This window comes from Herpailurus yagouaroundi, unplaced genomic scaffold, assembly GCF_014898765.1.
Source record: "Herpailurus yagouaroundi ecotype Mexico unplaced genomic scaffold, PumYag 165, whole genome shotgun sequence".
Classification (NCBI taxonomy): Eukaryota; Metazoa; Chordata; class Mammalia; order Carnivora; family Felidae; genus Herpailurus; species Herpailurus yagouaroundi.
Genome location: NW_024412406.1, coordinates 28,188,924 through 28,203,957, shown reverse-complemented (window position 1 = coordinate 28,203,957; position 15,034 = coordinate 28,188,924). Strand labels below are relative to the sequence as shown.

Genomic DNA, 15,034 nt, shown 5'->3' with positions numbered 1-15,034 from the left:
TCTCTCAACAAAAAACAAAAATCTTAAAAAAAAAACTGAGTAACAAGAGAAGCTTTTCTCATGCCTAATTCCATTCCAGGCTAACCATACCATCATTAAAAATTCTCTTCTGAATATGTGTTCTTATGATTACATTGTCATTTTCCCCCTCTTCAGTACAGATGGCCACTTGAAGGTAAATCCAAATATTAAACACAGTATTTGAAAAAAGAGTCACAGAAAAGTCAGAATTAAATTTTATTTCACATTGGTAGAAACCATGAAAAAGATTTACATCGTCCCACATAACAGCACATTTCAACAGAATATTTCTTGCCATAAATTAGATCTTGTTGATTTATATAACTGAAACAACAATTTATATTAAGGTAAAGCAAAATGACTTAGTAAATGATTGTTTAAAAATTTTAAATCCAGACATAAACATATGGCTTCATTATTAACATTCTGTACAATCCATTACTAAATTATTTCCATTATCAATTAGCACCCATTTATAAAGATGCATCCCTAACACTGTTTTAGTCAGTTGGAATACAGCAGAAAAATTAACAACAGATCAGAAATATCAAGTGTACATTTTTGCTACATATTAAACTGTGGTAACTACACCATATGTATTGAGTTGTGATTCATTGTTGTCACCCATACACGTTTTCAAATAAATTTTACCAATAATCTGAAAAATTCAACTATGTAAAATCAAATAAAAAAAAAAATCTGACTAAAGTGAAGTCTTCAAATAAGTCCATTGGCAGATAAAAATAAAGCAAATTTTTCTAATGGATTGTTCATTTCCTACAGTAGTTGGTTTCAAACATATGTAGAAAACAAACTAAAACTATGCTACAAAGAGAATCATCTTAGAGCAAATCATCTTAGAAATTACAGTTTTTAAAATCTGTCTTAAATATTCGAGAACATACTAGAATATGACGTAATTACCCTTCCATTAATTACAGAAAAATACAACCACAGAATTATTCCAATTATCTAGACTGAAGATTCTAATAACTATATCGGTCTAACTTTGGACTAAGTAAGGTATAGTTTAAGAAGTAGTGTAGGAAGTTTAAAGTGATGTCAGGTGTCTTTATGTAAGTGTAAATACATTTAAAATACCATCAAATCTGTGATCCAGAATGTCAAATTACAGCATGTATTGGCAGGAGAGGTCTACAGCAAGGAGCCAATTGCCAAAGCCATTTGGTCTTTTATGAAGGATAAAAAAGAAAACACCTTTCTGGAGAGGAAAAAAAACCTTAAATAGAAATGATATCAGGGAAAGTAAAGCCTGGTCCCCAAAATAAAAGGGCCATTAACTGGAGAGAGCAATATTACTCTTTACTGACACTTAGAAGCATTACTCCCGTTACTGGGAATAATGCAGTAACACCTCACTCTCATTATGTAGTGCAATCATTAAGTATGTAAGGAACACATATATAAAAATACAGATAATGCATGGTGTCTACATTTTGGAGTAAGTCTGTAGACTAAGTCACAAGATGCACAAATAATTCATATCCTAACTGTTCCTTTATACCTGAACAAATTCTCATTAAGCATACTGATAATTTTCAAATGATGTAATAAAAAATCTGGTTACAGTATTTTATTATTTTGCTGAATTACATTTGGGAAAAAGTCAGCTGCTTCACCTATTTTAATACTAGTATATTCTGAATCATACAAATACACGTATAGAAACTTAAAAGACCATTATTTCCCACAAGGAGATATTATTATGTAGTCTGTGTTATCGGTGCGTATATGCAAAACATTTTAACACTGCAAACTTCCGAAGTTTCAAGATTGGGCACGGGAAAAGGTTTCTACACTACTACAACGATGCTGGTGTGTACTTCGACACAAGGCCTCTTAGTGACGTCAATCAATTGGAGGTAGAAGTTTATCAATGAATTGCTTGATATCCATCATTTCCTGTTTGGAATAAAGTGATTTAACAAGCTGTTACAAAATCAGAAATTAAATCCCCACTAAAATACCACCAAATAAATCTGTAGTGTGCCTAGGTAAGGCGAAACCACATTTTCACTTCTATTAAATGAAAAGTTGTAACAGAGAAATGAGGCTACGATAGAAATTTCAGAACATTTCCCGTGACTATGATGATTATTGTACGTTCAAATGATAGTTCCCAACTATTTTGAGGTCCCATGAAAATGGTCTGCACTTTGCTCTACTTGAACAAAACACTGGGGCTGAGTGCAGACAAAGGGCCTTAGGAGTGACAACACCTATCCCGAGAAGTATCAGTAAGGATACAATTACTGTCAACTAAGGTTGGGTGGAAAAACCTAGCTTTTAGCCTTCCCTCATTAGAATGAAATGCTAAATCCATAGCATAAAATATTTTGTGCCTTTTATCTCTTCTCACTTTCTGCTCCTAATCATTCAGTCCAGTGTTCTCCAATGTGATTGCAAAGAATCATCAGCTTTTATTTTACTTTTTTTTTCCTTTGTATGTAAGCTCTATGCCTGACATGAGCCTTGAACTCACAACTCCAAGATCAAGAGTCACATGCTTGGGGCACCTGGCTGGCTAGTCAGTAGAGCATGAGACTCTTAATCTTGCGGTTTTGAGTTCAAGCTCCTCACTGGGTGTAGAGATTACTTAAATAAAATCTTAGAAGAGTCACATGCTCTACCAACTGAACCAGCCAGGTGCCCCAATAGAGCTTTTTTTTTTTTTTAACGTTTATGTTTGAGACAGAGCATGAACGGGAGAGGGTCAGAGAGAGAGGGAGACACAGAATCTGAAACAGGCTCCAGGCTCTGAGCTGTCAGCACAGAGCCCGACGCGGGGCTCGAACCCACGGACCACGAGATCATGACCTGAGCCGAAGTCGGACGCCCAACCGACTGAGCCACCCAGGCGCCCCTAGAGCTTTTATTTTAAAAACACATCTAGGGGCGCCTGGGTGGCGCAGTCGGTTAAGCGTCCGACTTCAGCCAGGTCGCGATCTCGCGGTCCGTGAGTTCGAGCCCCGCGTCGGGCTCTGGGCTGACGGCTCAGAGCCTGGAGCCTGTTTCCGATTCTGTGTCTCCCTCTCTCTCTGCCCCTCCCCCGTTCATGCTCTGTCTCTCTCTGTCCCAAAAATAAATAAACATTGAAAAAAAAAATTTTTTTTTAAATAAAATAAAATAAAAACACATCTATACAAACACAGATACCTGAGTTTACCTGCTAACCCCCAATGTGCTGAATCAGAAATGCAGAGTTTGATTGGTGGCTCAGTCGGTCAGACATCCGACTTCAGCTCAGGTCATGATCTCATGGTCTGTGGGTTGGAGCCCCGTGCTGGGCTCTGTGCTGACAGCTCAGAGCCTGCCTAGAGCCTGCCTGGGACTTGGTGTCTTCCTCTCTCTCTGCCCCTCCCCAGTTTGCGCTCTCTCAAAAATAAATAAAGGTTAAAAAAAAAAAAAAAAGAAATGCGGAGTTTGAAGTTCTGGTGTCTGCATTTCTATTAGGCTCCAGGGTATTTGTAATGTAAAGCCTACTTTGAAAAACACTGCTCTAAATGTGGATGGAACTGGGGAGTGTGATGCTAAGTGAAATAAGTCAGGCAGAGAAAGACAGACACCATATGTTTTCACTCATATGTGGATCCTGAGAAACTTAACAGAAGACCATGGGGGAGGGGAAGGGGAAAAAAGAGAGAGGGAGGGAGGCAAACCATAAGAGACCCTTAAAAACTGAGAATAAACTGAGAGTTGAAGGGGGGTGGAGGGAGGGAAAAGTAGGGGGTGGGCATTGAGGAGGGCACCTGTTGGGATGAGCACTGGGTGTTGTATGGAAACCAATTTGCCAATAAATTTCATATTAAAAAAAAAAAAGAAAAAAGAAAGAAAACCACTGCTCTAGACCCTCAGTCCCTCCTGGATCCTGAGTGTCAGCCCACCTGCTTTCTGGATTCAAAACTTGCTGACAGTTTCAACTATGTTCTCAATAACACCCTAGAATCCTAGGCCCCCTTGTCTTTCTGGATAAATCATATTAATACCTCTTTTCTCTGCCCCTAAAGCAAATGATTCAGACCCACTCAGTGGTTGCAAAGCTAAGTTAAGTTGGACTACCTTAACGATGGGTAATCAGTTTTTATTCTAGACCTTTTCAAGCCTCCAAACCAATGCAGGCCTCCTTCACTCTTACCAAGTGACTGTATCTCCCACTTTACTGAAAAGACAAAGAAGATCTCAAGTGAGCTCTCAACTATTACCCACCTCAACAATCCTTGTTTATATTCATCCATCCTATTCTAGATTCTTAAGTGATGTTCTCCTCTTTGAAGGCAAGCACTACCCATTTTAGGGCTTTAAACTACATTATTATTTGATCTCCCTAAGATTCTCCCATTAGATTATTATCTTCTCTTCACTTCATTTTCTCCCTCCTTCTTCCCCACCCATGGGAGTCTTTTTCTCCCATTGACTAAAGAGCCTTCCTACTCTTTCCCCCTTTCACAAAAACCTTTTTAATAAAGGTCCTTATCCCTATCTAGTTCACTCAATCCACTGCAGGCTCCATTTCCAAGCATCCAAGGTCACAGATGGCTTACTATGGGATAGTTTCTTCCTGGCCTGTTTTTCCTTAATTGTTCTCTGAATCATGGGACACTCTTCCCTTCCACTCGGAAATTCTTTTTTTCCTTAAATAATTTAACCAATTAAAAAAAAAAGTTTGCACATGTATGTACATATATATGTATGCAATCTCTACACCCAGTTTGGGGCTCAAACTCAAAACCAGTATCAAGAGTCGCAACACACTCTTCTGACTGAGCCAGCCAGGCACCCAACCGCTCTGAAACGCTCTCCTCTTGTACTCCCATTCAACACCTAACTCCTTTCTAATCATACCCCCCTCAAACAAGTTCTACCCCTCAGCTTTTTTCCTGATATTCCAAGTTCTACCCCTCAGCTTTTTTCCTGATATTCCCCCATGGTAATTCTTCAGTGATCAATAATATTGGCCATTATTCTAAATCTCTATTACAGGCCTGAGCTCCAGACAAGTATTTCCAACATCCCATTTTGCTATGATGGGGGTACATCAATCTCAGTACGTTCACTAAACTCAATCATTATTGTCTCCTCCGTTACCCTAAAACTCCTCCTTGTAACTACTTTATGAGGACACCCAGCTTTTCATAAGACTATGGCCCAACTGGTCAGCTTGCTTTCCCTACCCCACAGTCCTTTCTCTGTACACCTGCTATCCAAATCCTACCCATTCTTTCAAATCCAGCTCTTCCTTCATGATCTCTGTACTTCCCCAAACAAAAGGAATCTCAGCTTTTCTCAGTTTTCTAGAATGCTTTTAAAAACTTCTAATATAACACGTATCACATTCTGCTTTCTACACATTTGGATATATACCCTTCTCCCCTATTAAATTTTAATTAATTTAGCTTAAATTGCAATAAAAAGGACTGTTTTTTATTTGTCTTTGAATTATGCACAAAACTTGCATGTAATAGGAAAAACAGTGAATATCTGTTGAATCAAATTGAAGAAACTCTAAGTCCTCACCTATGATTCAATGTGAATTCATTAATTAACTCCTTTAAATACCCAAGGAATCAAATGCTACTTAAGTTAAAAACATCACACGGAAAAGTGGTAAATATGTCTCTGCTTCCAAACAGTTACCTGCTGACATGAGCTGTGCATCATGCCTTGGTAGGTTTTGAAGGTTACATTGGCTGGGTTTACTAACATTTTTAGCTTTTCAGAAGTAAGAGAAGCAATCATTAGGGGAACTAAAGGGTCGCAATCTCCATGGCACTGAAGAATAGCAATATCTCTATTAACGCCACTGATAGGACCCTGCAAAAAAAAACAAAAAAACCAGTATCATTTATTCAAATGTATAGAGCATTATGCCAGGCATTTACAACTGCAGATAGATATGCACGTACATATGTTATTACTTACATCACAGGTTCTATTCGGCCACGGGAATAAAATTCCTTCCATCCCTATGCTCCCCACAACTCTTTATTTAAACTTTTACAGGACAGGGCAAGTGGGTGATGGGCACTGAGGAGGGCACCTGTTGGGACGAGCACTGGGTGTTGTATGGAAACCAATTTGACAATAAATTTCATATAAAAAATAAATTAAAAAAAAAAAACTTTTTACAGGACACATGATTATCCTGTCTTGTATTATTATTTTGCCAACGAACTGGTTCCTTGAAGCAGACTGTATCTTAATTATTCTTTATTATATTCAATGTCTTGACAGGAGAGGTACACTTTAGCTGGATCTTATTTAATTGATTTAAATAAGACGGTTAATCAGCAGCACTTACTACGTGTAAGACACCAAACAAACACTATATAATGATAAAGAAAAAAAATCCTAGATTTAAAGATGAACCTGAAAATAAATGTCCACACCTCCCATATGTGTTATATACTGCTTTACACTATAGAGTACTTAGAAATTATATTCTATGGTAAAATTCTGCTAGCAATCAATAAGAATATTGAATATTTAAAAATGTTATTTCTATGTGTAAAAAATTCCCCTTTTATAAGTATCTTAAAATGTATCAAACACTTCAAATAGAAGATTTGTGACAAAAGGACTTCTTTTTTACCCCATTCTATGCAATCTACAGTAAAGACAGTATAGTATACAGATCACAAAAGTCTAGGAAAATCCTTTTTAAAAAAGGATGATTGATGTAAACTATGGGCTTTAGGTAATAATATTGTGTGTCAGTGTAGGTTTGCTGATTATCAAAGATGCACCACCACGCTGCGGGGTGTTCACAAGCTGTGCACGTATGGGGACAGGGGACATGTGGGAACTCTGTGTGTTTTCTGCTCAGTTTTGCTGTGAACCTTAGCTGCTCTAAAAATATACAGTTTATTAATTTAAAAAAAAAATGACCCTCTCACAACATTATCTGCCTTAACTCAGTAATCTTATGCTGCAAGTTTCAATCAGGCTACCTGTGGAAATGAAGCCCGTAGTGGAAGCCAGCAACTGAGGGCAGTGACTCCTGCCAGTTTCTGCTGTGTGGTAAGAGCAGTGTATAAAGATAAAGCTCCTCCCTGGAAAGACAACAGAGAGAGTCAATGGAACACATGCTCTGCTAACAGCAACTTGATTTCTTGTTATTAATAATGTCCATTAAAGAAAAAATCAACCCGGGTGACTGATGTCAAGTCAGATCAGACAAGCTCCTAGAAACACAAACACCCCACTCCACCATGTCCTAAAGGATAAGATTCTCTACATTGAAGATCACTGTGAGAACACAGGGACCACCCAATCAGTTGAGAAAGAGTTAACAGTATATTTGCACTTACAGATGCCTTAGGAATATTCTAAACTTAGTTACTTATTTTCTCCTCTGAAAAGTCTTAGGTATAAAATCAAATCTAGTTGTAACTTGGTACTCTTTTCTAAAAAATTCAAGACAATAAGGACCCTGTAGCAGATACCTTTAGAGTATCCACCCCAGCTTAAATACCCTGCACTCTGGGAACTGTATTCCCGTTAGTCACCTGGATGCCATGTCACTCTGACCATCCCCACGGGTCACCGGGGCCCATAAGAACATGAGATTCCAACTCATCCGAGACAGTCAAGTTCTTTTTCCCAAGATTTTGAAACTGGAACTCAGTGACAGTGAGTCTGTCTCTGTGCAGCTGGGATGGTAACACGTAAACTCAAGAACTGGCAAAGTTATAGGCTGCGACGGCAGAAAAAGCCAACTCTAGATGAACAGGCAAAGGAAGCAGATGGGCAGAGAAACAAGGAAGATGGAGAGAAAGTCATGACGGCTCTCCAAGTCTTAGATATTTCCTGAGGCCTTGCTTCATTCTCATCCTTGACTTCCTTGACGTGACCCCACGGACTCATAACTTGCTCTTTCTGGCTTACGGTACTAGGAGTTGCTTTCTGTAATCAATGAATCCCAACCACATAGCCTCCTATGTTAACTTCCTACTCGAATCAAGCATTCATTTCTATACCTATATTTATGGCACAATGTGTATTACAATAGACATTATCTTGAACTTCAATAAATACCAAATCAGTAACATCTTTTTTACCATATTGAATCAACAAACTATCTACTAGATTTTAACTTCTAAATAATTCCGTAATTAATTCCATAATTCTAACATTGCCCAAATTCAGGTATTCAGTCTGAACACTAAGTTGTTGATTTAGAAGATTCACAGATTAGAAGCTACAGCAATGTGGGGATAGGTGAAATAAAGACATAAGGTCAATATGAGGTAACTACGTCTGCAGAAAAAGTATAGAAGGTAGGAGAAAAAGTATAGAAAGAAGAAGATACCAAAAATAAACATCACATATTTAAGTCTAAAATCTATTTTACAAGATGAAAAGAAGAAAGATGACAGAGTGACGTCACCAAGATGGGACACAGGTCATTCCTAACTTTGCTCCCTCTTCTAAGAACTAACATCTAATCATGGACAGGGCACCACTGAGAGAATCCTAGCACACGGAGGGGAGGCGGAGGCACCCCTGTCCCACAGAGACCAAGAAATATCACACTGGAAGGGAAGAGAAGTGGTTACACGCTGACCAGTGCAGCGCCACCCAGAGTCTCCCCGGAGCCTCCAGTTCCTCCAGTGGGAAGAAAGAACGCAACGGGGACAACCAGCATCCCCAGCATTGTGGGTCACTTTGTGGGAGCCCCTACTTAGATCTTGTCTCAAGGGGATTGCAGGGGGAGTCTATGGGGCTCAACCACCGGGAATCTGTGACAGAAAGAGAGAAGAAATTCTCCTGTCTTCTAATGTATTGTTCCTATCAGTAGTCTCCTCCTAGGAGAGGGGAGTTATACCTGTGTTTAAATTAGAGTTTTGTTTAAAGTTCCTATCAATTTGCCAAATAAATTTATTTTAAAGATATAATTTAGAAGGGAAAGGCAATAGCTGAAGAGAGAAAACTAGAAAAGCAAAAGAGAACACTCTTGTAATTAACTACATGTAATCCATTTGAACTTAATTCAGTATTAGCAATAGTGTAACAGATTCTACAACATCTACTAAAAAAAAAAAAAAGACTCCTCCATAGAAAAGGATGGAAACCACAGATTTTCTAGATAAATATACCAATGACATATCACCCAAACTTTACCTTACCTGAGAAAATCCTCCCAAAATAATTCTGTTAGAAGGAATGCCATTCTTCATCTCTTGCTCTATCAAAGCTTTTACTAAAAACAACATAAAATTAAATCACCAACACTGTAAAAGTTAAGCCTGATACCATTTTAAACAGGATAAATTAATTACAGAAAAGCACAAGGTATGTTAAAGGTGAATAATACGTGAAAAACTTGAAGCACTCTATTAAAATATAAAAGGAGGATGTATTTTCATTATAAAACTCATATTTGGCAGGTGTTGCTTAAATAGTTCAATTATTTCCTTTTTTTTTCTTCTTTTTTTAAGATTTTATTCTTAAGTAATCTCTATACCCAATGTGGGGCTTGAACTCAACCCTGAGATCAAGAGTCGCATACTCCGCTCTTTCAACTGAGCCAGTGAGACACCCCTGTCCAATTATTTATGTCATTTGTAAACAAAAGTTCTTTCTCTTACCAATCAATGGATATTCTTTTACCTGCGTCAATTCTGCCCATATACATTCTATATTTCTCTCTCTTCAATGAATCATAGGAATTTGTACCTCAAGTTGCCATTTTAAATCCTAAAAAATGTAGATTACATGGTTTGTGATTTACAGTGTTTATAAAGTTCATTCTAGGGGTACCTGGGTTGCTCAGTCAGTTAAGCATCTGACTTCAGCTCAGGTCATGATCTCGTGGTGCATGAGTTTGAGCCCCACATCAGGCGGTCTGCTGTCGGCATGGAGCTTGCTTCAGATCCTCTGTCCCCCTCTCTCTCTGCCCCTCCCCTGCTCGCACTCTCTCTCAAAAATAAACATTTTTGGGGTGCCTGGATGGCTCAGTCGGTTAAGCGTCCGACTTGGGCTCAGGTCACGATCTCACTGTCCGTGAGTTCGAGCCCCGTGTCGGGCTCTGTGCTGACTGCTCAGAACCTGGAGCCTGTTTCAGATTCTGAGTCTCCCTCTCTCTCTGACCCTCCCCCGTTCATGCTCTGTCTCTCCATCTCAAAAATAAATAAAACGCTTAAAAAAAACAAACATTTTTAATAAATAAATAAATAAATAAATAAATAAATAAATAAATAAAACGTTCATTCTACTAGGGGCACCTGGGTGGTTCAGTCAGTTAAGTGTCCACCTTTTGATTTCGGCTCAGGTCACGATCTCACGGTTCTCAGGTTTGAGCCACGTGTTGGGCTCCGTGCTCTCAGCGGAGCCTGCTGGGGATTCTCTCTCTTTGCCCCTTCCCTGCTCGCTCTCTCTCTCAAAAGAAATAAACATTAAAAAAACAAAGTTCATTTCTATTATTTTAAAACTCTAATTTTTCTTATAGCCACTAAATGATGTACGAAAAAAAATCAAAGGGTTCTTTTGTTTTGCAGAGCACTTTGACACAAATCATTAACTATAAAACTGCTGACTCCTCGAATTTTTCTTTATAATCAGTGCTATGTGTTTTTTTTTTTTAGTGTTTGTTTATTTTTGAGAGGTAGAAAGAGCACAAGCAGGAGAGGGGCAGAGAGAGAGAGAGGGAGGCACAGAATCCGAAGGAGGCTCCAGGCTCTGAGCCGCCAGCACAGAGCCCGACATGAGGCCTGAACTCATGACCTGAGCTGAAGTCAGATGCTTAACCCACTGAGCCACCCAGGCGCCCCTGTCCTTTCATTTTTTACATATGTGCAAGAGTTTAATTTTTTTACAACAATGTGACATTTTATTTATTTTTTTAAGTTTATGTATTCATTTTGGGAGAGAGAGTGCGAGCAGGGGAGGGGCAGTGAGAGAGGAAAAGAGAAAATCCTAGGCAGGCTCCACACTGTCAGCACAGAGCCTGACATAGTGCCTGAACCCACGAACCATGAGATTATGACCTGAGCCAAGATTAAGAGTCGGGTGCTCAACTTCCTGAGCCACCCGGGTGCCCCAAGAGTTTCATTTTTTAAGATCAGAATTTCCAATTTCATACTTCCTTTCTATCAAAAAATAAAAATCTGCTTTTTCTAAAACACTGCAAAAAACAAACGCCCGAATGAAAAATTATTTTCTTTTTTATATAAAGTTTAGTTCTTACACTGAGCATGAAAAGCAAGCAACACCCTGACTATGGCATGGAAGAATGGGCTAGAAAATAGGAACGGGGGTTAAGAAATAAAAGAAGTGCTGGGAAACCTGAGGGATTTATTTACAGTGGCATGGAGGATGCAGAAGTGGCAGAAAAGGCCCAGTTGGGAGGAGAGAAGGCTTGTGGGGGCCTGGCGACTGGTAGCTGCTTGCCCACCGGCAAGCAGTGCCGGGACCACTTCCCCTGAATTTCGCAAAGCTTTACTCCTCAAGGTCACCCCAACTGCTAAGTCGTACAAGAATTACCTGTCTTTTTAAACAGCTAAGTGTTCAATCAGTGGCTTCTATTATTATTACCACACGAAAACTAACCACTAACATAATTTGCATCACACATGATTATATCATTACATCCATCATTAATTCAAGTCTCCTTAATGAAGATAACTGGCCACAACGATTAAGTTGCCATTTTCTCTATTAGCTGCTGTAAATAAAAGCAAAATTATGTATCCACAGATACTAAGTTTGATAAAGACCATTCTTCCCTATTCACTTCACCTTCGCTGCCTACAGTTAAGGGAGTCCATTTGGCAAACTTAGAGTGTGATCAGAAAGAAGGAAATAGCATCACCTACTAAGTTCAGATAATTGTACACCGGATTTCATCAGTATCAATAAAACTACTGAAGCCACTAAAATAAGAATTCTTTTGTCTTCGTAAAATTTTTCTGTACTTACCATTTTCTGCTGCCTGTTTAATTCCAGGTTCATCCTCCTGTGATTCTGGTGAAAGCCCAATAATATCGAACCTGGAAAACAAGGCAAAATCTTAAAAGAGCTATTTGATTCTAAAAATATGTATTTATGGTAAGTACATTTCACTAAACTCATGGTAGTCTGGATTAAAAGGGCAAACCATGAACATGAAACTCAAATTAAAATGTCTACAGAGGCCAAAATAGAACTTAAATGTGTGAATATGACATTCTACACGTTCCTTTCACCAACTAGATACAGATTCTAATGTTAAAAAATCACACTGCCACATAATTTTAGAGTAAGAATATCTAAGAAAATACCTAATCCAGTCCTACACCCAAGCAGGAACTGCGATGCACACTCCCCTAAAAAGTCTGCAATGAGTTCCAGCCACTCCCCTCCCCTTCTACTGCACCATAGGTCAGTCCAATGGGACAGAGCTACTTTACGCCGTCACCCTCTCATGCACCATCTCATAGCTATTAAACAGAGGTATTATACTGATCTCTAGCCACATTCTTCAAAACGTTTTCATCGTACATTGTAGGTACCTCAAACCAGAGCCCCAAAGGAAGCTTTCCTCTTCTCTGTCAGGCCCTTTCCATTTCCCTACTGGGTTATATCCTCTCATTGTGGTCTCTAGCTACGTTCGCTAGAAATTGTGGTTCTGGATGGGAGTTTTGCCAGAGAAGGAAGATGAAAGAACCAAAGGGCAAAATAGGCAGGAACCTGTGAAAACTGCCAAGAAATCTAGGGTAGACAGAAAGGAAGTGAAGGGGTGGGTAAGAAACGGGTGGCAACAAGTAGAGAGGACAAGAGGACAATAGACTGGAAGTAGCTTAGAGGAACGAAGAACTGACTCTACTTCCTGACTATAAAACATACAGGGAATGTGAAAATATCTTGAGAGTGCGGAAGAGGAAGTGGTCTCCTTAAAAACTTGTCAACTCTCCACAAAAGCAAGAGGTTGGAAGGGTGTAAGGTTGTGGCTTAATCAGAGTTATGCCACATGGGGTCACTCAAACCAACAAAGGTTTATCAGGCAGTAGGAGATATTTTCTACACTATTTCTATCTACCTATTCTCTCCCATTCCTCTACCTCTTGGCACAGCTCCTCAAGTTTACCCCTGAATCTAAAATACAAAACTTAAATAATTAAAGGTTAAACGTAAAGTTAATTATGTAACTTTGCAACTTAAAAATAGCTAATTAAAAATTGCTATATGCAAAAGCTCTTCTAATAAAAAACAAAAAAACTAAGTGTAAATAAAAAGGTCTTAATGAATAATTCTTACTTACCAGGAAGGCATAGCCATGTTCATATTCAATGTTACAGGCATAACTGGTCTACATAGGAAAGAAAAAACCGCAAACTGAGAGTAATATAACAAGGCATAAAACCTGATACATTCCATCACTGAAGGATAGAGAATTACTTCAGGCTTACACAAAATTGTATGCTACAATTTCAACACTGAGCTGTGTCACCGCATCCACATTGCATCATTTTCTCTACACATCCTCCAAATGTGTTCTGAAGACAGAGCAGCAGGTGTTCAGGACCACGCTTGGCAAATAAAAACATTTTCCTTTCTCAACACTCTTATTTAATACTTTCAAGCCAGACATTTTCTTACAAAAATGTGTAACCAAGACAGTTGGAAATGCATAAAATATAAGACTCTGGCTAAGTCTAAGGAAACGAGCAATTTACCACACAGATATGGTACATCAATTCCCATATGCTCAGATTATATTTTTGCTTATTTTCTAAGTTTCAGCTATGTAGTTGCTTAAGAGACCTCTAAATAAATATGGGAAATAGACGTTTTGCCAAAGTGTCCACTACACTCAGTTCAAGTCTTTGATGAACAATCTGTTGGATAACCTGAATGTAGCGAGATAAAAAAGGAAAGAGAAATAAATACACTATAACTACATCTCATCACTATCCTCCTGATTCATAAAACAAGTCTACCTTAGTTAGAGGTTACAAATCTTATCACGATTTCTTTGAGAACATGAATTTCCCTAGGTTGGGAAATGGCCTTAAATCAAATTCAATCTTGGGGCCAATCACAACACATGAGAACATTCTAATTAATCAAGAATTGTCTCTGGGGCGCCTGGGTGGCTCAGTCGGTTAAGCGTCTAACTTCGGCTCAGGTCATGATCTCACGGTTCGTGAGTTCAAGCCCCGCATCGGGTTCTGTGCTGACAGCTCAGAGCCTGGAGCCTGTTTCAGATTCTGTGTCTCCCTCTCTCTCTGACCCTCCCCCGTTCATGCTCTGTCTTTCTCTGTCTCAAAAATAAACACTAAAAAAAAAAAAAAAAAAGAATTCTCTCTTACATGAGTCAGAATAGAGGACACAGTAACCCTGGCCAGAGTATTTGGTAGTCTACAGAGGTAAGATGAACCACCTATTTAAGGATAAAAAGGGGACAGAATGTATTCTTACCTAATCAGATATGTTTCCTCCTTCCATTTCTTCTTTCACATTTATCAGCTCTACTGCTACCACCACTTCTGAGGATGAACTAACCTATTAGCATGAACTCGAATCACAGTTGTCTTCTCCATGGCTACTGTTTCTCGGCAACATTCTGACCTAAAATGTTGCCAATCTCAGCAATTTTCTGTTTCCTGAAAACTTTATAGTTTCTTTTTGACATCCACAAGCATCTCCATAATTTAAAACCAAACCTATGAGACTTCAAAACCTGTGGGCTTTTTCCCCATGGTGTATCACAATGCCTTTACCTGATAAACTTTAGGAGTGTTTCCAACATAGTAAAGACAAACTTGACAAGTAAATAAATCCCCTTGTGGATATCCTTAGATCTCAGATGTTTGTATATCTAAAGGAATTTTTCTAGTTCTCAGTTCAACTGACCTTCAAGAGAACATTATTTTAAATTTCCCAACATAACAGGAAAAAAATTCTATGTAGCCAAGTCACCAGTTTAGTTTTAAAGAATTTACTAATCTTTACTTTTAAACCAAATATTTAAAAGGACAAAAACAAATTATATTTATTTGTTATATATATATAT

General features: G+C 38.5%; 1 protein-coding gene across 2 annotated transcripts in view; it reads right to left on the bottom strand.

Annotated features, from left to right (window-relative positions):
- Positions 1 to 213: 213 nt before the first annotated feature.
- LYPLA1 (lysophospholipase 1) overlaps positions 214 to 15,034 on the bottom strand; it is a 36,289-nt gene continuing 21,468 nt past the window's right edge. For both annotated transcript variants that reach the window (XM_040487788.1, XM_040487786.1), the window contains exons 4-9: positions 13,280 to 13,327; positions 11,959 to 12,029; positions 9,168 to 9,241; positions 6,990 to 7,091; positions 5,677 to 5,853; positions 214 to 1,944 (exon numbers count right to left, since the gene is read on the bottom strand). In XM_040487788.1, coding sequence (XP_040343722.1) covers positions 1,891 to 1,944; positions 5,677 to 5,853; positions 6,990 to 7,091; positions 9,168 to 9,241; positions 11,959 to 12,029; positions 13,280 to 13,320 — 519 coding nt within the window. In that variant the 5' untranslated portion in view covers positions 13,321 to 13,327 and the 3' untranslated portion in view covers positions 214 to 1,890. The remainder of the gene's footprint in view (positions 1,945 to 5,676; positions 5,854 to 6,989; positions 7,092 to 9,167; positions 9,242 to 11,958; positions 12,030 to 13,279; positions 13,328 to 15,034) is intronic.